The sequence below is a fragment of the Somniosus microcephalus genome, chromosome 23 (genome assembly GCF_052327205.1).
Source record: "Somniosus microcephalus isolate GS21.2 chromosome 23, FLI_Smic_1.0, whole genome shotgun sequence".
Taxonomy (NCBI): Eukaryota; Metazoa; Chordata; class Chondrichthyes; order Squaliformes; family Somniosidae; genus Somniosus; species Somniosus microcephalus.
Window position 1 is genome coordinate 67942916 of NC_141009.1, and position 24326 is coordinate 67967241.

Sequence of the window (24326 nt, forward strand, 5' to 3'; positions counted from 1 at the left end):
AAAAAGGATGATGACGTCACACCTGGACGACTGTCAAAAATGCTAACTGACGCACAAGAAGTGTTCCAGCAGGGTCTCGGAACACTAAAAGGCATAACAGCGACGATCAAAATAGAGGAAAATGCAAGCCCAAAGTTTTTTTTGCGATCCGCCCAGCCGTCGAAGCAGAGCTGGAAGGGTTGGAGCGTTCAGGAGTACTGTCCAAAGTGGACTGGAGCGAGTGGGCTACACCCATCGTTCCTGTAATGAAGAGGTCATTGAGTAATACGCCTGGGGAACCAAAGAAGGTTCGCATCTATGGGGACTTTAAGGTGACAGTGAACCCAGTCCTTCACACTGTACAATGTCCGCTTCCGCGGATTGAAGATATTTTTGCCTCGCTATCTGGAGGGAAACGCTTCACTAAGATTGATCTGGCCCAGGCGTACCTGCAAATGGAGGTAGAAGAAGCCTCGAAACAGTACCTCACGATCAACACTCAAAGGTCTCTACCAATACAACCGGCTGGTGTTCGGGGTAGCATCAGTTCCGGCTATTTGGCAAAGGGCAATGGAACAAGTCCTGCAAGGGATTCCAGGGACCCAGTGTTATTTGGACGACATCCTGGTCACGGGCGAAAATGACAGTGATCACCTCGCCAACCTGGAGCAGGTGCTCACTAGATTGAAAGAATATGGGCTCCGAGCTAATCGCCACAAATGCGAGTTTTTCCAGAAGCAGATCTCGTATTGTGGCCACGTTATTGATAAAGAGGGGTTACATAAGTCCCCTGAAAAGATTGAGGCAGTAGTCAAGGCTCCAGCACCGGAAAATGTGTCACAACTGAGGTCATTCCTCGGGCTGAACTACTACCATAAGTTCTTGCCGAATTTGTCTACCGTACTACACCCACTGAACACCCTACTGCAAACGGGGGTACCATGGAAGTGGAGTGACGAATGTAAACGAGCTTTCCAGAAGAGCAAAGCATTGATCACATCAAAAGAGGTGTTGGCTCATTTCAACCCAGCACTACCAATTCGGTTGGTGTGTGATGCATCACCCTATGGCATTGGAGCGGTGCTGTCGCACAAATTCCCGGACGGCTCGGAGAGGCCAGTAGCCTTTGCGTCTCGGTCACTAACTCAGCCGAGTGTAACTACGCCCAGATTGACAGGGAGGCCCTCAGCCTAGTGTGGGGAGTGAAAAAGTTCAATCACTATCTGCACGGGCAGAAGTTCACCTTGCTGACTGACCACCAACCACTTGTCTCCATCTGTAATCCAAAGAAGGGTGTTCCGGTGATGACTGCACAACGGCTACAAAGATGGTCCCTTTTTCTAGGGGCGCACCAATATGAAATCGAGTATAAGGGCACGAAACAGCATGGAAACGCTGATGGGCTATCACGCCTGCCACTGCCTACTGCGGAGGAAGCACCAGCAGTGGATCCTGTCGAAATATTTCATTCAACTATAATTGAATGCTTGCCAGTAACTAACGCTGGTATAGAGAAGGAGACCCGAAATGACCCGACGCTGTCTCGGGTATATGATTTGACGGTGAAGGGATGGCCAACACATGGCGACTCACTGTTGCCAGCATTCTCATCCAGGGGACCTTGATGTGTGGATCCCAAGTGGTAATTCCACCCAAGTTAAGGGAGAGAGTGCTCAATGAGCTTCATGAAGGTCATCTGGGAGGGGTGAAAATGAAAAGCCTTGCTAGGGCTTATGTGTGGTGGCCGGGAATCGATCAACAAATCAAGGACCTGACAAAGAGCTGCTCAGGATGCCAGAAGGTCCAAAATGCACCACCACATGCCCCTCTACACCCATGGGAGTGGCCCTCATCTCCATGGCAACGGGTGCATATTGATTTTGCTGGTCCATTCATGGACTCAATGTTTTTAATAGCCGTGGATGCGCACTCGAAATGGCCTGAGGTGATCAAAATGTCCTCCACCACCACGGAGAAAACTATTGCAGTCCTACGGACCATTTTTGCCAGGAGCGGCTTGCCAGAGCAGATTTGCTCTGATAACGGACCACAGTTTGTGTCCGAAGAGTTTCGAAGATTTATGAAAAGGAATGGGGTAAGGCATTACACATCCGCCCCGTATCATCCAGCCACAAATGGATTGGCTGAGAGGTTCGTACAAACCTTTAAAAAAGCAGTAAAGGCCATGTGCGATGACGACATTCCACTGCAGCATAAGGTGGACAATTTCCTGTTAGCCTACAGAAATGCGACAGATGCAGTCACCAACCAGGCCCCGGCCATGATGTTCTTTAACCGAAGGTTGAGATCTCGTCTGGATTTGCTCAGACCAAATGTACGAAGAGACGTTGAGAGTAAGCAATTCCAGCACATTGGCTATGATAAATTGACCCTTAGTGTTAGGGGGGTTAAATACGTGGGGTTACGGGGATAGGGTGGGATATGTGTTGGTGTAGGGGTTACAGGGATCGGGTAGGATATGTGTCGGTGCAGGCTCGATGGGCCGAAATGGCCTCTATCTGCACTGTGGGGTTTCTGTGATTCTGTGATTCTGTGTGATCATTGAGAAGCCGACAAGGAGCTTCAATGTAGGACAACCAGTCTTGGCCCGCGACTACCGAACAGAGAAATGGCAACCAGGAACGATATGCACACGGCAGGGGCCACTAATGTACACAGTGGATGTTGGGGAGAACATTGTGAGATGCCATGCTGCCCAGATCCTAGAGTCACAGGAACGAGTCAACCCCATGTCTCGGCCATACGTACCTGGTGAGGAACCCGACGTACAGGTCGCATCTACCTCAGAAACAGTAGCATCGGAAGCTGATGAACCAACCGACGACAGGGGGCCAGAATCGGCTCCGCACCAAGAGCAAGACACTCGGGAAAGGCGGATCCAGAAAGGATCAGGAAGCCTCCCCAAAGACTGAATTTATAAATAGACTATTTTCAGCTAATGTTGCATGTTAAAAGTGTTAATTGTAATTAGTTTGATATTTAATTGTTAAATGAGTGTTATGGTACTGTTAATCTAAAAGGGGAGGAATTGTAATGTATGTACCTTTAAGGGGAGAACTACTTTTTACAGCTCCTGTATACTGTAGTACCGGCAGTGACCACACCTGTATATAAACCCTGAGTAGTGATCTGCACAATTAGTTCTAGAGTAACCCTCATTCAGTAAACACCTGTTGATCGTTCCCTGCAGTCTTATGTCTGATTATTGAAGGACACAACATTAAGATACACGGATCTAACACACACACCTAGTCACCCCCTCGAAAAATTCAATCAAATTAGTCAGACATGATCTTCCTTTGACAAAGCCATGCTGACTACCCCTGATTAATCCTTGCCTCTCCAAGTGGAGATTAATTCTGTCCCTCAGAATTTTTTCCAATAATTTCCCTACCACTGATGTTAGGCTCACTGGCCTGTAATTCCCTGGTTTATTCCTACTACCCTTCTTGAATAATGGTACTACGTTAGCTGTTCTCCAGTCCTCTGGCACATCCCCTGTGGCCAGAGAGGTTCTGAAAATTTGTGTCAGAGCCCCTGCAATCTCCTCCTTTGCCTCACACAGCAGCCTGGGATACATCTCGTCCGGGCTTGGGGATTTATCCAGTTTTAAGCCTGCTAAAACCGCTAGTACCTCCTCCCTCTCGATGCTATTATGTTCAAGTATATCACAGTCCCCCTGCCCGATTTCTATGTCTACATCGTCCTTCTCCGTAGTGAACACAGATGCAAAAAATTCATTTAAAACCCCACCGACATCTTCTGGCTCCACACACAGATTGCCACTTTGGTCCCTAATGGGCCCTACTCTTTCCCTAGTTATCCTCGTGCCCTTAATATACTTATAAAACACCTTAGGATTTTCCTTTATTTTGCTCGCCAGTGTTATTTCATGGCCCCTCCTCGCTCTCCTAATTTCTTTTTTTAAGTATCCCCCTGCACTTTTTATACTGCCAAAAGCCCCCCTTTTTTTCCTAATCCATTCTCGTATATCCCTTGACAGCCAAGGTTCCCTGGGCTTGTTGGTCCCACCCTTGACCTTTACAGGAACATGTTGCCATTGTACTCTCTCAATTTCCTTCCTGAAAGACTCCCATTGCTCCGATGTGGATTTTCCTACAAGTAGCTGATCCCAGTCCACTTTGGCCAGATCCTGCCGTATCATATTAAAATCGGCCTTCCCCCAATTTAGAACCTTTATTTCCGGTCCATCTCTGTCCTTTTCCATGACTACCTTAAATCTCACCGAATTATGTAGCCACAGTATGTGTGTGGCCGGTCCAGTTAAGTTTCTGGTCAATGGTGACCCCCAGAATGTTGATGGTGGGGGATTTGGCAATGGTATTTCCGTTGAAAGTCAAGGGTGGTTAGGTTCTCTCTTGTTGGAGATAGTCATTGCCCGGCACTTCTGTGGCGCGAATGTTACCTGCCACTTATCAGCCCAAGCCTGAATGTCATCCAGGTCTTGTTGCATGTGGGCACGGACTGCTTCATTATCTGAGGAGTTGTGAATGGTGCTGAACACTGTGCAATTATCAGCGAACATCACCACGTCTGACCTTGTGATGGAGGGAAAGTCATTGATGAAGCAGCTGAAGATGGTTGGGCCTAGGACACTGCCCTGAGGAACTCCTGCAGCAATGTCCCGGGGCTGTGATGATTGACCTCCAACAACCACAACCATCTTCCTTTGTGCTAGGTATGACTCCAGACAGTGGAGAGTTCCTCCCCCACTTCCCACTGAATTCAATTTTACTAGGGCTCCTTGATGCCACACTCGGTCAAGTGCTGCCTTGATGTCAAGGGCAGTCACTAGTACTTCACCTCTGGAATTCAGCTCCTTTGTCCATGTTTGCACCAAGGCTGTAATGAGGTCTGGAGGCAAGTGGTCCTGGCGGAACCCAAACTGCGCATCAGTGAGTAGGTTATTGGTGAATAAATGGCGCTTGATAGCACTGTCGACGACACCTTCCATCACTTTGCTGATGATTGAAAGTAGACTGATGGGGCGATAATTGGCCAGTTGGATTTATCCTGCTTTTTGTGGACAGGACATACCTGGGCAGTTTTCCACATTGTCGGATAGATGCCAGTGTTGTAGCTCTACTGGAACAGCTTGGTTAGAGGTGCGGCTTGTTCTGGAGCACAAGTCTTCAGCACGATAGCCGGGATGTTGTCGGGGCCCATAGCCTTTGCTGTACCCAGTGAGCTCAGCCGTTTCTTGGTATCACGTGGAGTGAATAGAATTGGCTGAAGACTGGCTTCTGTGATGGTGGGGACCTCAGGAGAAGGCCGAGATGGATCATCCACTCGGCACTTCTGGCTGAAGATGGTTGCAAATGCTTCAACCTTGTCTTTTGCACTCACGTGCTGGGCTCCACCATCATTGAGGATGGGGATATTCATGGAGTCTCCTCCTCCTGTCAGTTGTTTAATGGTCCACCACCATTCACGACTGGATGTGGCAGGATTGCAGAGCTTTGATCTGATCCATTGATTGTGGGATCGCTTAGCCCTGTCTATAGCATGCTGCTTCCGCCTTTTAACATGCATGTAGTCCTGTGTTGCAGCTTCCCCAGGTTGGCACCTCATTTTTAGGTACGCCTGGTGCTGCTCCTGACATGCTCTTCTACACTCCTTATTGAACCAGGGTTGGTCCCCTGGCTTGGTGGTAATGGTAGAGTGAGGGATATGCCAGGCCATGAGGTTACAGATTGTGGTGGAATACAATTCTGCTGCTGCTGATGGCCCACAGCACCTCATGGATGCCCAGTTTTGAGCTGCTACATCTGTTCTGAATCTATCCCATTTATCACGCTTGCAGTGCCACACAACATGATGGAGGGTGTCCTCAGTGTGAAGACGGGATTTCGTCTCCACAAGGACTGTGCGGTGGTCACTGCTACCAATACGGTCATGGACAGATGCATCTGCGACAGGTAGATTGGTGAGGATGAGGTCAAGTAGGTTTTTCCCTCGGTTTGGTTCTCTCACCACCTGCCGCAGGCCCAGACTGGCAGTTATGTCCTTCAGGACTTGGCCAGCTCGGTCAGTAGTGGTGCTACCGAACCACTCTTGGTGATGGACATTGAAGTCCCTCACCCAGAGAGCCTTCAGTGCTTCTTCTAAGTGGTGTTCAACATTGAGGAGTACTGATTCATCAACGGAGGAAGGGCAGTAGGTAGGTGGTAATCAGCAAGAGGTTTCCTTGCCCATGCTTGACCTGAAGGCATGAGACTTCATGGGGTCCGAAGTCAATGTTGAGAACTCTCAGGGTCACACGCTCCCAACTGTATACCACTGTGCCACCACCCCTGGTGGGTCTGTCCTGCTGGTGGGACAGGACATACCCAGGGATGGTAGTGGAGGAGGTTGGGACATTGGCTGAAAGGTATGATTCTGTGAGTATGTCTACGTCAGGCTGTTGCTGGACTAGTCTGTGGGACAGCACTCCCAATTTTGGCACAAGTCCCCAGGTGTTGGTGAAGAGGACTTTGCAGGGTCGACTGGGCTGGGTGTGCCTTTGTCGTGTCCAAAGCCAGTGCCAAGGTCGATGCCGGGTGGTCTTTCCAGTTTTATTCTTGTTATTGTTTTCTATAGCAGTTTGGTACAACCGGGTGGCTTGCTCGGCCATTTCAGAGGGAAAAGAGTCACATGGCCAGGCCAGGTCAGGACGGCAGATTTCCTTCCCTAAAGGACATCAGTGAACCAGATGGATTTTTAACAACAATCCGGTAGTTTCATGGTCACCGTTACTGATACCAGCTTTTTATTCCAGATTTATTTAATTAACTGAATTTAATTCCCCAGCTGCCGTGGTGGGATTTGAACTCACGTCTCCGGATCCTTAGTCCAGGCATCTCGATTACTAGTTCAGTAACTTAACCACTGTGCTACCATACCCCATGATTTAATATTTCTAAAAATGTTAATGGAGTAAGTAATGGGACTTAAGATGGACAAATCTCCAGGACCTGATAGTTTTCACCCCAGGGTGTTAAAAGAAATAGGTGAGGAGATTGCAGATGCATTTATTACCTGCAGACTTGACTATTCCAACACTCGCCTGGCCGGCCTCCCATCTTGCACCCTCCTTAAAATGGAGCTCATCCAAATCTCTGCCGCCTGTGTCCTAACTTGCACCGAGTCCCGTTCAACCATCACCCCTGTGCTCACTGACCTACACTGGCAACGCCTCGATTTTAAAATTCTCATCCTTGTGTTCAAATCCCTCCGTGGCCTCGCCCCTCCCTACTCTGTAACATCTTCCAGCCCTACAACACTCCGAGATCTCTGCGTTCCTTCAATTCTGGCCTCTTGCGCAGCCCCTATTTTCATTGCTCCACCATTTGCGGTCTTGCTTTCAGCTGTCCAGGTCCTAAGTTCTGGAATTCCCTCCATAAACCTTTCCACCTCTCTACTTCTCTCACCTCCTGTAAGTCACTCCTTAAATACTACATCTTTGACAAAGCATTTGGTCACCTGTCCTAATATCTCCTGTGGCTCGGTGTCACACTCGTGAAGCGCCTTAGAACGTTTTACTATGTTAAAGGTGCTATATAAATGCAAGTTGCTGTTGTTGGTACTGTGCAGAAACGGAAGAACTGCAAACACTAGAATGGGATGTAGGTCTGCTAAAGATTAGAAAAATGTTCTGGAGCAATGTACTCCAACGATGAATACAGACACCGTCGCCATGGAAATGGAACTCTCCAGCTGAACTTGTACATTCAAGGCAGCTCTGCTGGGTGAGAACTCCCTCTAACCTTGGAAATGATGCTCCTGATAGTCCAGGAGGGTTGTGATGCACAGTATTCCTGAACATACGACAGGTTTTAGACCAGCTTTCGGGACGACGCAGAACAAACTCGCAGCTTATATCCCAGTGATAGACTCCTGTCCTGTGGCAGTGCTCTCAGTACAAAACCTGCTCCACGATTCCTGCTGTCATGATGGATTGCGGAGGGCACTGCAACAACAACTTGTATTTATATAGTGCCTTTAATGTAGTAAAACGTCTCGAGGCGCTTCACAGGTGCATTATCAAACAAAATCTGACACCAAGCCATACAAGGAGATACCAGGACAGAGGGGTCAAAGAGGTAGGTTTTAAGGAGCGTCTTAAAGGAGGAGAGGTAAAGGGATGGAGAGGTTTAGGGAGGGATTTCCAGAGCCTAGAGAGCTGAAGGCGCGGCCGCCAATGGTGGAGCGATTAAAATCGCGCAAAAGGTCAGAATTGGAGGAGTGCCGAGATCTCGGAGGTTGTAGGGCTGGAGCGAGGTCATGGAGGGGTTTGAAAACAAGGATGAGAATTGTAAGATTGAGGCATTGCTGGACCTGGAGCCAATAGAGGTCAGCGAGCACAGGGGTGATGGTTGAACGGGACTTTGTGAGGGTTAGGAGACGGGCAGAGTTTTGGATGAGCTGAAGTTTATAGAGGGTGGAAGATGGCAGGCTGGCCAGGAGACCATTGAAATAGTCAAGTCTAGAGGTAACAAAGGCATGGATGAGGGTTTCAGCAGCGGATGAGCTGAGGGACGGGCGGAGTCGGGCAATGTTACGGAGGTGGAAGTAGGCGGTCTTGGTGATGGCGCGGATTCGTGGCCGGAAGCTCATTTCAGGGTCAAATCTGACACCAAGTTTGCGAACAGTCTGGTTCAGCCTCAGACAGTTACCAGGGAGAGGGATGGAGTCAGTGGCTGAAGAATGAGGTTTGTGGCAGGGACCGAAGACAATGGGTTTGGTCTTCCCAATATTTAGTTGGAGGAAATTTCTGCCCTTCCAGTACTGGACAGTCTGACAATTTAGAGACTGTGAAGGGTCGAGAGAGGTGGTGGTGAGGTACAGCTGGGTGTTGTTAGCGTACATGTGGAACCTGATGTGTTTTCGGATGATGTCGCCGAGGGGCAGCACATAGATGAGAAATAGGAGGGGGCCAAGGATAGATCCTTGGGGGACTCCAGAGTTAACGATGCGGGAGCGGGAAGAGAAGTCATTGCAGCCAATTCCCTGGCTACGCCTGGATAAATAAAAATGGAACCAGCTGAGTGCAGTCCCACCCAGCTGGATGAGGGAGAAGAGGCGTTGGAGGAGGATGGTGTGGTCAACCGCGTCAAAGGCTGCAGACAGGTGGAGAAGAGTGAGGGAGGATAGTTTACCATGGTCACAGTCACATCACATAGGGCCGTTTCAGTGCTGTAATAAGAGTGGAAACCTGGTTGGTGGAGTTCAAACCTTGTTCCGGGAAAGATAGGCATGGATTTGGGAGGTGACAGCACGTTCAAGGACTTTGGAGAGGAAAGGGAATTTGGAGATGGGGCAGTAGTTGCATACAAAGGCCAGCACCCTACATCTATCAAACAATCTGATTCCACCGATATCAAACAGATGGTTGGTAGGCAGTTACCCAATGGCAGGGCAAACTTCTGCCCGATTCTGATCTCATTTGATTGCTTTATAAAGCCATTTAAATGCACCCCTACATATTTATAAACACAGCTCCATGTTAATATTCTGGATGGGTAGCAATTTTTCCCCTTCAAGACTCTCCCTGTCTCCTGCCAAGTGCACGTGCAGCAACCTGTATCCAACACTCTGCAGCTGGTGGCAATAAGGTGGGTGAGAGAACCCGTGGGCCAGCTCCCTTGCTCTGCCAGTACTGGATAGCCCAGCCCACACTGAGAACGCGCCACATGCAGAACCTTGCACAGAATCACCCAGCAAACCATTCCAGGGCACATCACCAACAGGGTGTGCTGCCAACTCACCACCTGCCAAAGCTGTGGGTGCTAACTCTGGCGGGGTTCCTGTCGCACAGTCACTGGGCATCTTCTGTATCTCATCTCTGTGCCCATTCTTTAGGAGAGACTAGAATCAATGAATGATACAGCACAGGAGGCCGCCATTCGGCCCATCGTGCCTGTACCACCTCTCTGGGCGAGCTCTCCAATCAATCGCACTCCCCTGCTCTTTCCCCGGAGCCCTGCAAATTTCTACTTTTCAAGTATTTATCCAAATTTCCTTTTGAAAGTTACTATTGAATCTGCTTCCACCATTGTTTCAGGCAGTGCATTGCAGATCACTACAACTCGCTCAGTAAAATAATTTCTTCTCATGTCGCCTCTGGTTCTTTTGCCAATTATCTAAAATCGCTGTCCTCTGCTTACCGACCCTCCCGCCACTGGAAACAGTTTCTCCCTCTTTACTCGATCAAAACCTGTCATAATTTTGAACACCTCTATTAATTCCATGAAATAAAATGACAAAAAAGTGTGTACTCAAAGGGTTAATGAACATTTCCCCAAAACACAGCACCAGAGACAGAGGGTGGAACGTACAGTGTGTGAAGGGTTAATGCCCAGCTCTGACAGATTGGACGGGAACAGGTCCCAGATATACCACTCTGCCAGATTTTCCTGTTCTATTAATAAAATTTGCGAATAGAATTCCCAGTGTACATAAAAATCACAGCAAAGAAAACACTCGGGTCAAATTAAGATACTTCTCTGCTCTCAGCAACTCACAAAAGCAGGGCAGGAGCAGGGACATGAGAAAGGCTGTGTGTTCTCTTCCCCCTCGGGTTCGGTAGGTCAGGGCGATGTAGCATTGACTAACGATCCCAGCGACAGTGCACAATGCTGAGCATTGAGCCCAGAGGGAGGTCACCACTGCTGGCTCTGAAATATCACAGCTAATTACATTGTGATACCTCCAAATCAAATGTGACAAGGCCTGAATGTGGATTCTCGGCAGACTCAGCGATATCATGGGGCAGTGAACCATGCCCTGCTGCCAGGCTGCCCCTGCTCATGTGACAATAGCCTCTTCTCCCTCTCCGATAGCCGACCAGCGACAACACACTCTTTTCTTCTCGCAGGAATGTATAGAAAGTGCCGGAGAGTCTCATTCATTCGCAACCAGACACCCATTCAGAGCCTGAAGTGCAGCAGATGACCGTGACACACTAGCTGCCCTGTCAATCATCCCCCTATTCTCCCTGGCACAGCTTGGCTTGCTCAGATACTTGTCAGGGAATATCACAGGAGCAGGAACACTCCGTATGCTGGCTCTATCCTTGGCTGTGTGCTTTCCAATGATCCACAAACAGCCGGGTATCCCCAGAATTTGCATTGAAAAGGGACTGGGAAACTGGCGACAAAGTGCCAACATCACCGACACCAAAATGGATTTCTGGGCAGATGTAAGCTGGAGGGGGAATTGCAGCAAAGCTCCTGATTGGATTCAACACTGCAGGTAAAAGAGAACTTGAAGTGTTTTCTACCAGGCACCCAGATGTTGCCATTTAGTGCGTTGGACAGAGGCGATAGGTTTACAACACCTCCAGGCATCGATTGAAGTGGCTGATCTTGACACATCGCCGTGAAACATCCCTCAGCAACACCTGACTGACCCCTCGCTCCCACCTGGCGACTGCTGCAAAATCCAAGCTGCTCCAAACTGCAATGCATGAGCTTCCTTTTTGGAAAAGTGGAGGGTGGAATTGGAGAGGAGAGGTACCAGACCTTGCTGACGAGGAACGCAGAACTGTCTGGCTGTATGTGTCCAGCCAAAGAGGATAGCCCAGAGAGAGGGGAAATATTACTGAACATCTGTAAACTGTGAGACAACCAGTTGTGCAAAATAGCACATTCTGCAATAAGCGAGGTCCTTCAGAATGTTGTTCAGATATTTATCAAGCTACGAGATATTCTTGGCCTCTTTCAAACTTTCCCCAAAGGAACTAACTACAAGAAGGTAATGGAGGCTGGCAGAGAGAGTCGCCACCTAAATATAAAGAACACATGACAATGGCGTCTTGGGAAAACCATATACTCAAATGAAGGAAGAGTGTCCCCAACAACTGTACCGCACATTCCAGGACACACCTCACCTCTTTGTACTTGCCCTTGATGCACAGATCATTGATCAGACCGAGTAGGGAGGATGGGTCAGCCTTGTCAACTGCATACAGGCTGATCAGCTGGTCCAGCAAGTTAGTGGGAACCTCGGGGAGCAGAGATAAGACTCTGGCCTGCAGCATGGCCCGCTTCGGGTGTGACTGTAACAGGAAAACATGGTGAAGGACAGAAACACAGGAGAAAGTGCGCAACACAATTACATCATCATCGATCAGAACAACTTGTACAAGATCAATTATCATCAGTGATCAGAAACCCAATGTTGGGGTGCAGTTCCATGAGTCTCACTCTATTTATTGAGGAATGTTGGGGCACAGTTCCATGAGTCTCTCTTTGTTTAATGAGGAATGTTGGGATAGAGTTCCATAAGCCTCACTATTTATTGAAGAATGTTGGGGTACAGTTCCATGAGTATGTCTGTTTATTGAGGAATGTTGGGGTACAGTTCCACAAGTCTCTCTATTTATTGAGGAATGTTGGGGTACAGTTCCCTGAACCTCACCCTATTTATTCAGGAATGTTGGGGTACAGTTCCATGAGTCTCAATCTATTTATGCAGGAATGTTGGGGTACAGTTCCATGTGTCTCACTATTTATTGAGGAATGTTGGGGTACAGTTCCATGTGTCTCACTATTTATGGAGGAATGTTGGGGTACAGTTCACGGAGTCTCGCTGTATTAATTGAGGAATGATGGGAAACAGTTCCATGAGTGTCTCTATTTATTGAGGAATGTTGGGGTACAGTTCCATGAGTCTCACTATTTATGGAGGAATGTTGGGGTACAGTTCACGGAGTCTCGCTGTATTAATTGAGGAATGATGGGAAACAGTTCCATGAGTGTCTCTATTTATTGAGGAATGTTGGGGTACAGTTCCACGAGTCTCTATTTATTAAAGAATGTTGGGGTACAGTTGCATGAGCCTCTATTTATTGAGGAATATTGGGGTACAGTTCCATGAGTATGTCTGTTTATTGAGGAATGTTGGGGTACAGTTCCATGAGTCTGTTTACTGAGGAATGTTGGGGTACAGTTCCATGAGTCTCTCTGTTTATTGACGAATGTTGGGGTACAGTTCCACGAACCTCACTATTTATTGAGGAATGTTGGGGTACAGTTCCATGAGTCTCGCTATTTATTGAGGAATGTTGGGGTACAGTTCCCTGAACCTCACCCTATTTATTGAGGAACATTGGGGTACAGTTCCACAAGCCTGTCTATTTATTGAGGAATGTTGGGGTACAGTTACACAAGTCTCTCGCTATTTATTGAGGAATGTTGGGGTACAGTTCCACAAGCCTGTCTATTTATTGAGGAATGTTGGGGTACAGTTACACAAGTCTCTCGCTATTTATTGAGGAATGTTGGGGTACAGTTCCACAAGCCTGTCTATTTATTGAGGAATGTTGGGGTACAGTTCCACAAGCCTGTCTATTTATTGAGGAATGTTGGGGTACAGTTCCACAAGCCTGTCTATTTATTGAGGAATGTTGGGGTACAGTTCCACAAGCCTGTCTATTTATTGAGGAATGTTGGGGTACAGTTCCACAAGCCTCTCGCTATTTATTGGGGAATGTTGGGGTACAGTTCCACAAGCCTGTCTATTTATTGAGGAATGTTGGGGTACAGTTCCACAAGCCTGTCTATTTATTGAGGAATGTTGGGGTACAGTTCCACAAGCCTGTCTATTTATTGAGGAATGTTGGGGTACAGTTACACAAGTCTCTCGCTATTTATTGGGGAATGTTGGGGTACAGTTCCATGAGTGTCTCTGTATTTTATTGAGGAATGTTGGATACAGTTCAAAGAGTCACTCTATTTATTGAGGAATGTTGGGGTACAGTTCCCTGAACCTCACCCTATTTATTGAGGAACGTTCGGGTACAGTTCCACAAGCCTGTCTATTTCTTGAGGAATGTTGGGGTACAGATCCACGAGTTTCTCTATTTATTGGGGAATGTTGGGGTACAGTTCCACAAGTCTCTCTCTCTTTATTGGGGAATGTTGGGATACAGTTCAATGAGTCTCACTATTTATTGAGGAATGCTGGGGTACAGATCCACGAGTCTCGCTATTTATTGAGGAATGTTGGGGTACAGTTCCCGAGTCTCACTATTTATTGAGGAATGTTGGGATACAGTTCCACGCGTATCACTATTTATTGAGGAATGCTGGGGTACAGTTCCACGAGTCTCACTATTTATTGAGGAATGTTGGGATACAGTTCCATGAACATCACCCTATTTATTGAGGAATGTTGGGGTACAGTTCCATGAGCCTCTCTATTTATTGAGGAATGTTGGGGTACAGTTCCATGAGCCTCTCTATTTATTGAGGAATGTTCTGGTACAGTTGCAAGAGTCTCTCCATTTATTGATGAATGTTGGGGTACAGTTCCATGAGTCTCACTCTATTTATTGAGGAATGTTGGGGTACAGTTCCATGAGTCTCACTCTATTTATTGAGGAATGTTGGGGTACAGTTCCATGTGTCTCACTATTTATTGAGGAATGTTGGGGTACAGTTCACGGAGTCTCGCTGTATTAATTGAGGAATGAAGGGAAACAATTCCACGAGTGTCTCTATTTATTGAGGAATGTTGGGGTACAGTTCATGGAGTCTCGCTGTATTAATTGAGGAATGAAGGGAAACAGTTCCATGAGTGTCTCTATTTATTGAGGAATGTTGGGGTACAGTTCGATGAGTCTCACTATTTATTGGGGAATGTTGGGGTACAGTTCCACGAGTGTCTCTGTATTTTATTGAGGAATGTTGGATACAGTTCAAAGAGTCACTCTATTTATTGGGGAATGTTGGGGTACAGTTCGATGAGTCTCACTATTTATTGGGGAATGTTGGGGTACAGTTCCACGAGTGTCTCTGTATTTTATTGAGGAATGTTGGATACAGTTCAAAGAGTCTCTCTATTTATTGAGGAATGTTGGGGTACAGTTCCATGAGTCTCTCTATTTATTGAGGAATGTTGGGGTACAGTTCCATGAGTCTCTCTATTTATTGACGAATGTTGGGGTACAGTTCCACGAGTCTGTCTGTTTATTGAGGAATGTTGGGGTACAGTTCCACGCGTATCACTATTTTTTGAGGAATGCTGGGGTACAGTTCCATGAACCTCACTATTTATTGAGGAATGTTGGGGTACAGTTCCATGAGTCTCTCTCTATTTATTGAGGAATGTTGGGGTGCAGTTCCATGAGTCTCTCTCTATTTATTGAGGAATGTTGGGGTGCAGTTCCATGAGTCTCTCTCTATTTATTGGGGGAATGTTGGGGTACAGTTCCATGAGTCTCGCTCTATTTATTGAGGAATGTCAGGGTACAGTTCCCTGAAACTCAGCCTATTTATTGAGGAATGTTGGGGTACAGTTCCACGAGGCTCACTCTATTGGGGAATGTTGGGGTGCAGTTCCACGAGGCTCACTCTATTTATTGGGGGAATGTTGGGGTACAGTTCCATGAGTCTCGCTCTATTTATTGAGGAATGTCAGGGTACAGTTCCCTGAAACTCAGCCTATTTATTGAGGAATGTTGGGGTACAGTTCCATGAGTCTCTGTATTTATTGACGAATGTTGGGGTACAGTTCCACAAGCCTGTCTATTTATTGAGCAACGTTGGGGTACAGTTCCATGAACCTCACCCTATTTATTGAGGATTGTTGGGGTACATCCCCATGAGCCTCTGTATTTATTGAGGAATGTTGGGGTACAGTTCCATGAGTCTGTCTGTTTATTGAGGAATATAAAGGGTGCAGTTCGCTAAGTCTCACTATTTATTGAGGAATGTTGGGATAGTGTTCCACGAGTCAAACTATTTATTGAGGAATGTCGGGGTACAGTTCCATGAGTCTCACTGTTGATTGAGGAATGTCGGGGTACAGTTCCATGAGTCTCACTGTTGATTGAGGAATGTTGGGGGACAGTTCTGTGAGTGTTTCTATTTATGGAGGAATGTTGGGGTACAGTTCCATGAGCCTCACTATTTATTGAGGAATGTTGGGGTACAGTTCCATGAACCTCACCCTATTTATGGAGGAATGTTGGGATAGTGTTCCACGAGTCAAACTATTTATTGAGGAATGTCGGGGTACAGTTCAATGAGTCACTGTATTTATTGAGGAATGTCGGGGTACAGTTCAATGAGTCACTATTTATTGAGGAATGTTGGGGTACAGTTCCATGAGCCTCACTATTTATTGAGGAATGTTGGGGTACAGTTTACGGAGTCTCGCTGTATTAATTGAGGAATGATGGGAAACAGTTCCATGAGTGTCTCTATTTATTGAGGAATGTTGGGGTACAGTTCCATGAGTCTGTCTGTTTATTGAGGAATGTCGGGGTACAGTTCCACGAGTCTGTCTATTTATTGAGGAATGTTGGGGTACAGATCCACGAGTTTCTCTATTTATTGAGGAATGTTGCGGTACAGTTCCGTGAGTGTCTCTATTTATTGGGGAATGTTAGGGTACAGTTCATTGAGTCACTCTGTTTATTGAGGAATGTTGGGGTACAGTTCCCTGAACCTCGCCCTATTTGTTGAGGAATGTTGGGGTACAGTTCCCTGAACCTCACCCTATTTGTTGAGGAATGTTGGGGTGCAGTTCCATGAGTCTCTCTCTATTTATTGGGGGAATGTTGGGGTACAGTTCCATGAGTCTCACTCTATTTATTGAGGAATGTCGGGGTACAGTTCCACGCGTATCACTATTTTTTGAGGAATGCTGGGGTACAGTTCCATGAACCTCACTATTTATTGAGGAATGTTGGGGTACAGTTCCACGAGGCTCACTCTATTGGGGAATGTTGGGGTGCAGTTCCACGAGGCTCACTCTATTTATTGGGGGAATGTTGGGGTACAGTTCCATGAGTCTCGCTCTATTTATTGAGGAATGTCAGGGTACAGTTCCCTGAAACTCAGCCTATTTATTGAGGAATGTTGGGGTACAGTTCCATGAGTCTCTGTATTTATTGACGAATGTTGGGGTACAGTTCCACAAGCCTGTCTATTTATTGAGCAACGTTGGGGTACAGTTCCATGAACCTCACCCTATTTATTGAGGATTGTTGGGGTACATCCCCATGAGCCTCTGTATTTATTGAGGAATGTTGGGGTACAGTTCCATGAGTCTGTCTGTTTATTGAGGAATATAAAGGGTGCAGTTCGCTAAGTCTCACTATTTATTGAGGAATGTTGGGATAGTGTTCCACGAGTCAAACTATTTATTGAGGAATGTCGGGGTACAGTTCCATGAGTCTCACTGTTGATTGAGGAATGTCGGGGTACAGTTCCATGAGTCTCACTGTTGATTGAGGAATGTTGGGGGACAGTTCTGTGAGTGTTTCTATTTATGGAGGAATGTTGGGGTACAGTTCCATGAGCCTCACTATTTATTGAGGAATGTTGGGGTACAGTTCCATGAACCTCACCCTATTTATGGAGGAATGTTGGGATAGTGTTCCACGAGTCAAACTATTTATTGAGGAATGTCGGGGTACAGTTCAATGAGTCACTGTATTTATTGAGGAATGTCGGGGTACAGTTCAATGAGTCACTATTTATTGAGGAATGTTGGGGTACAGTTCCATGAGCCTCACTATTTATTGAGGAATGTTGGGGTACAGTTTACGGAGTCTCGCTGTATTAATTGAGGAATGATGGGAAACAGTTCCATGTGTCTCTCTATTTATTGAGGAATGTTGGGGTACAGTTCCATGAGTCTGTCTGTTTATTGAGGAATGTTGGGGGACAGTTCTGTGAGTGTTTCTATTTATGGAGGAATGTTGGGGTACAGTTCCATGAGCCTCACTGTTGATTGAGGAATGTCGGGGTACAGTTCCATGAGTCTCACTGTTGATTGAGGAATGTTGGGGGACAGTTCTGTGAGTGTTTCTATTTATGGAGGAATGTTGGGGTACAGTTCCATGAGCCTCACTATTTATTGAGGAATGTTGGGGTACAGTTCCATGAACCTCACCCTATTTATGGAGGAATGTTGGGATAGTGTTCCACGAGTCAAACTATTTATTGAGGAATGTCGGGGTACAGTTCCATGAGTCTCACTGTTGATTGAGGAATGTCGGGGTACAGTTCCATGAGTCTCACTGTTGATTGAGGAATGTTGGGGGACAGTTCTGTGAGTGTTTCTATTTATGGAGGAATGTTGGGGTACAGTTCCATGAGCCTCACTATTTATTGAGGAATGTTGGGGTACAGTTCCATGAACCTCACCCTATTTATGGAGGAATGTTGGGATAGTGTTCCACGAGTCAAACTATTTATTGAGGAATGTCGGGGTACAGTTCAATGAGTCACTGTATTTATTGAGGAATGTCGGGGTACAGTTCAATGAGTCACTATTTATTGAGGAATGTTGGGGTACAGTTCCATGAGCCTCACTATTTATTGAGGAATGTTGGGGTACAGTTTACGGAGTCTCGCTGTATTAATTGAGGAATGATGGGAAACAGTTCCATGTGTCTCTCTATTTATTGAGGAATGTTGGGGTACAGTTCCATGAGTCTGTCTGTTTATTGAGGAATGTCGGGGTACAGTTCCACGAGTCTGTCTATTTATTGAGGAATGTTGGGGTACAGATCCACGAGTTTCTCTATTTATTGAGGAATGTTGCGGTACAGTTCCGTGAGTGTCTCTATTTATTGGGGAATGTTAGGGTACAGTTCATTGAGTCACTCTGTTTATTGAGGAATGTTGGGGTACAGTTCCCTGAACCTCGCCCTATTTGTTGAGGAATGTTGGGGTACAGTTCCCTGAACCTCACCCTATTTGTTGAGGAATGTTGGGGTACAGTTCCAAGAGTCTCTCGATTTATTGAGGAATGTTGAGGTACAGTTCCACGAGGCTCACTCTATTGGGGAATGTTGGGGTACAGTTCAATGAGTCACTCTGTTTATTGAGGAATGTTGAGGTACAGTTCCCTGAACCTCACCCTATTTGTTGAGGAACGTTGGGGTACAGTTCCACGAGGCTCACTCTATTGGGGAATGTTGGGGTACAGTTCCCTGAACCTCACCCTATTTGTTGAGGAACGTTGGGGTACAGTTCCACGAGGCTCACTCTATTGGGGAATGTTGGGGTACAGTTCCCTGAACCTCACCCTATTTGTTGAGGAATGTTGGGGTACAGTTCCCTGAACCTCACCCTATTTGTTGAGGAATGTTGAGGTACAGTTCCCTGAACCTCACCCTATTTGTTGAGGAACGTTGGGGTACAGTTCCACGAGGCTCACTCTATTGGGGAATGTTGGGGTACAGTTCCCTGAACCTCACCCTATTTGTTGAGGAATGTTGGGGTACAGTTCCCTGAACCTCACCCTATTTGTTGAGGAACGTTGGGGTACAGTTCCACAAGCCTGTCTATTTATTGAAGAATGCTGAGGTACAGTTCCATGAGTCTCTCTATTTATTGAGGAATGTTGGGATACAGTTCCATGAGTCTCACTGGATTTATTGAGGAATGTTGGGGTACAGTTCCATGAACCTCACCCTATTTATTGAGGAATGTTGGGGTACAGCTCCAGGCGTCTCACTTTATTTATTGGGGAATGTTGGGGTACAGTTCCGTGAGTGTCTCTATTTATTGGGGAATGTTGGGGTACAGTTCCGTGAGTGTCTTTATTTATTGAGGAATGTTGGGGTACAGTTCCACGTGTCTCACTATTTATTGAGGAATGTCAGGGTACAGTTCCACGAGTCTCGCTATTTATTGAGGAATGTTGGGGTACAGTTCCACAAGCCTGTCTATTTATTGAGGAATGTCAGGGTACAGTTCCACGAGTCTCGCTATTTATTGAGGAATGTTGGGGTACAGTGCCACAAGCCTCACTTTATGTATTCACGAATGTTGGGGTACAGTTCCACGAGGCTCACTCTATTGAGGAATGTTGGGGTACAGTTCCACGAGTCTCACTCTATTTATTGGGGAATGTTGGGGTACAGCTCCATGAGCCTCCCTATTTATTGAGGAATGTTGGGGTACAGCTCCATGAGCCTCACTATTTATTGAGGAATGTCAGGGTACAGATCCACGAGTTTCTCTCTTTATTGGGGAATGTTGGGGTACAGTTCCACGAGTCTCACTGTATTTATTGAGGAATCACAGAATCACAGAAACCCCACAGTGCAGATAGAGGCCATTCCAGCCCATCGAGCCTGCACCGACACATATCCCACCCGATCCCCGTAACCCCTACACCAACACATATCCCACCCTATCCCCGTAACCCCACGTATTTAATCCCCCTAACACTAAGGGTCAATTTATCAGAGCCAATCAACCTAACCCGCACACCTTTGAATATTGGGGTACAGTTCAAAGAGTCACTCTATTTATTGGGAAATGTTGGGGTACGGTTCCGTGAGTCTCACTATATAGTGAGGAATGTTGGGAAACAGTTCCATGAGTGGCTCACTATTTATTGAGCAACGTTGGGGTACAGTTCCATGAGCCTCTCTATTTATTGAGGAATGCTGGGGTACAGGTCCACGCGTTTCTCTATTTATTGAGGAATGTTGGGGTACAGTTCGCTGAGTCTCACTATTTATTGAGGAACGTTGGGGTACAGTTCCACGTGTCTCACTATTTATTGAGGAATGTTGAAATTCAGTGCCATGATTCTCACTTTATTTATTGGGGAATGTTGGGGTACAGTTCCCTGAACCTCACCCTATTTATTGAGGAACTTTGGGGAACAGGTCCACAAGCCTGTCTATTTATTGAGGAATGTTGGTGTGCAGTTCCATGTGTCTCACTATTTATTGAGGAATGTTGGGGTACAGTTCCATGTGTCTCACTATTTATTGAGGAATGTTGGGGTACAGTTCACGGAGTCTCACTGTATTAATTGAGGAATGATGGGAAACAGTTCCATGAGTCTCTCTATTAATTGGGGAATGTTGGGGTACAGTTCCATGAGTCTGTCTGTTTATTGAGGAATATTGGGGTGCAGTTCCATTAGTCTCATTATTTATTGAGGAATGTTGCGGTACAGTTCCACGTGTCTCACTATTTATTGAGGAATGTTGCGGTACAGTTCCACGATTCCCACTATTTATTGAGGAATGTTGGGGTACAGTTCAATGAGTCTGTCTATTTATTGAGGAATGTTGGGGTACAGTTCGATGAGTCTCACTATTTATTGGGGAATGTTGGGGTACAGTTCCACGTGTCTCACTATTTATTGAGGAATGTTGGGGTACAGTTCCACGATTCCCACTATTTATTGAGGAATGTTGGGGTACAGTTCAATGAGTCTGTCTATTTATTGAGGAATGTTGGGGTACAGTTCGATGAGTCTCACTATTTATTGGGGAATGTTGGGGTACAGTTCCACGAGTCTCACTTTTTATTGAGGAATGTCGGGGTACAGTTCCATGAGTGTCTCTATTTATTGAGGAATGTTGGGGTACAGTTCCAAAAGTCTCTCTATTTATTGAGAAATGTCGGGGTACAGTTCCACGAGTCTGTCTATTTGTTGAAGAATGTTTCTTGCAGCACTCCATTCTCTCAGATCCAACCCTGACATTGTCATTAAACCCGCCGACAAGGGTGGTGCTGTTGTTGTTTGGCGTACTGACCTCTACCTAGCGGAAGCTGAACGCCAACTCTCCAACACCTCCTCCTACCTCCACCTGGACCTGATCCCACTACCAAACATCAAACCACCGTTTCCAAGACTGTCACTGACCTCATCTCCTCTGGAGATCTTCCCCCCATGGCCACCAACCTCATAGTTCCCCAACCCCGCACAGCCCGCTTCTACCTCCTTCCCAAGATCCACAAACAGGACAGCCCTGGTAGACCCATCGTTTCAGTCTGTTCTTGCCCCACAGAACTTATCTCTTCATTTCTTGACTATCTTTTCTCCCCTTGTCCAGTCTCTTCCCACCTACATCCGCGACTCTTCGGACACCCTCCGCCACTTTAACAGTTTCCAGTTTCCTGGCCCCAACCGCTTCCTTTTCACCGTGGACGTGCAATCCCTCTACACCTCCATCCCCCACCAGGATGGCCTGAGGGCGCTCCGCTTCTTCCTTGAACAGAGGCCCGACCAGTCCCCATCCACCACGACCCTCCTCCGCCTGGCTGAACTTGTTCTCACATTGAACAACTTCTCCTTTAACTCCACTCATTTCCTCCAAATCAAAGGTGTTGCCATGGGTACCCGCATGGGTCCTAGCTATGCCTGCCTTTTCGTGGGCTATGTAGAACACTCTTTGTTCCAGTCCTAATCGGGTCCCCTCCCTCATCTCTTTTTCCGATACATTGATGACTGTATCGGTGCCGTTTCCTGCTCTCGCCCCAAACTTGACAATTTCATTCACTTTGCCTCCAATTTCCACCCTTCCCTCACCTTCACATGGTCCATCTCTGACTCTTCCCTTTCCTTCCTTGACTTCTCCGTCTCCATCTCTGGGGATAGGTTATCGACCAATATTCACTACAAGCCCACTGACTCCCACAGCTACCTGGACTACACTTCCTCCCACCCCGCCTCCTGTAAGGACTCTATTCCATTCTCCCAGTTTCTCCGTCTCCGCCGTATCTGCTCCGACGATGCCACCTTCCACACCAGTGCTTCCGACATGTCTTCCTTTTTCCGCAACCGAGGATTCCCCTCTACCGTGGTTGACACTACCCTCGACAGTGTCAGTTCTATCTCCCGCACTTCTGCCCTCACCCCTGCCCCTCCCTCCCAGAACCACAACAGGGTTCCCCTTGTCCTCACCTTTCACCCCACCAGCCTCCACATTCAACGGATCATCCTCCGGCATTTCCGCTACCTCCAAAGTGATCCCACCACCAAACGTATCTTCCCCTCCCCTCCCCTTTCAGCATTCCGTAGGGACCGCTCCCTCAGAGACACCCTAGTCCACTCCTCTATCACCCCAAACAGCCCTTCCCCTTCGCCTGGCACCTTCCCGTGCAAGCGGAGGAGATGTAACACCTGCCCCTATACCTCCCCCCTTCCCACTGTCCAGGGCCCCAAACACCCCTTCCAGGTGAAGCAGCGATTTACTTGTACTTCTCGCAATCTAGTATACTGTATTCGCTGCTCACGATGTGGTCTCCTCTACATTGGGGAGACCAAACGCAGATTGGGTGACCGCTTTGTGGAACACCTCCGTTCAGTCCGTAAGGGTGACCCTGAGCTTCTGGTCGCCTGTCACTTTAATTCACCGTTCCATTCCCACTCGGACCTCACCGTCCTTGGCCTCTTGTATTGTTCCATGGAAGCTCAACGTAAACTCGAGGAACAGCACCTCATCTTCCGATTAGGCATTCTGCAGCCTTCCGGACTCAATATCGAGTTCAACAATTTCAGATCATAACCTCGGCCCCTATTACACATTTTTTCTTGTAATTTTTCCACTCCTTTCCCCCCCCCCCCCCCCTTTCCTTTTGTTTCTCTCTCACACCTGGCAGCTATCTCTTGCCCTGCCAGTACACTTCACACCTAATCTCAGCCTATTACCATCTCGTCTGGCTTCGAACACCTTTTATTGTCTCTTTTACTGCTTTTGTTTCTTTTACTTCTTTTGTCCGATCGCAGCCCTGCCTTCGATCTATTTTATTTTCCTTCCAGTTTTGAAGAAGGGTTCGACCCGAAACGTCAACTCAAATTTCTCTCCACGGATGTTGCCTGACCTGCTGAGTTTTTCCAGCATTTTCTGTTGTTATTTCGGATTTCCAACATCTGCAGTATTTTGCTATCGTACTAATGTTGGGGTACAGTTCCAAGAGTCTCACTTTATTTATTGAGGAATGTTGGGGTACATTTCCACGAGTCTCACTATTTATTGAGGAATGTTGAAGTGCAGTTCCCTGAGTGTCTCAATTTATTGTGGAATGCTGGGGTACAGTTCCATGAGTGTCTGTTTATTGAGGAATGTTGGGGTACAGTTCCATGAATGTCTGTTTATTGAGGAATGTTGGGGTACAGTTCGATAAGTCTCACTCTATTTATTGAGGAATGTTGGGGTACAGTTCCATGAATGTCTGTTTATTGAGGAATGTTGGGGTACAGTTCGATAAGTCTCACTATTTATTGGGGAATGTTGGGGTACAGTTCCATGAGCCTGTATATTTATTGAGGAATGTTGGGGTACAGTCCCATGAGTCTGTCTGTTTATTGAGGAATGTCGGGGTACATTTCGATGAGTCTCACTATTTATTGAGGAATGTTGGGGTACAGTTCGATGAGTCTCACTCTATTTATTGAGGAATGTTGGGGTACAGTTCCACGAATCTCTATTTATTGACTGCTTTGTTTTAATTCATTCTCTGTTTTCTGTGCTAATGGGGGGGGTGAAGGTATTGGGGATGCACCAGAGGCTGAAGTCTTAGATATTGCTGAGATCTCAGACTATTGCAGGG

The 24326-nt window shown here is 46.8% G+C and overlaps 1 protein-coding gene across 1 annotated transcript in view; it reads right to left on the bottom strand.

Annotated features, from left to right (window-relative positions):
* LOC147101936 (exonuclease mut-7 homolog) overlaps window positions 1-24326 on the bottom strand; it is a 360516-nt gene that overhangs the window by 114444 nt on the left and 221746 nt on the right. The window contains exon 5 of the mRNA XM_085965159.1: window positions 11891-12058. Within this exon, the coding sequence (XP_085821285.1) occupies window positions 11891-12058 (168 nt within the window). The remainder of the gene's footprint in view (window positions 1-11890; window positions 12059-24326) is intronic.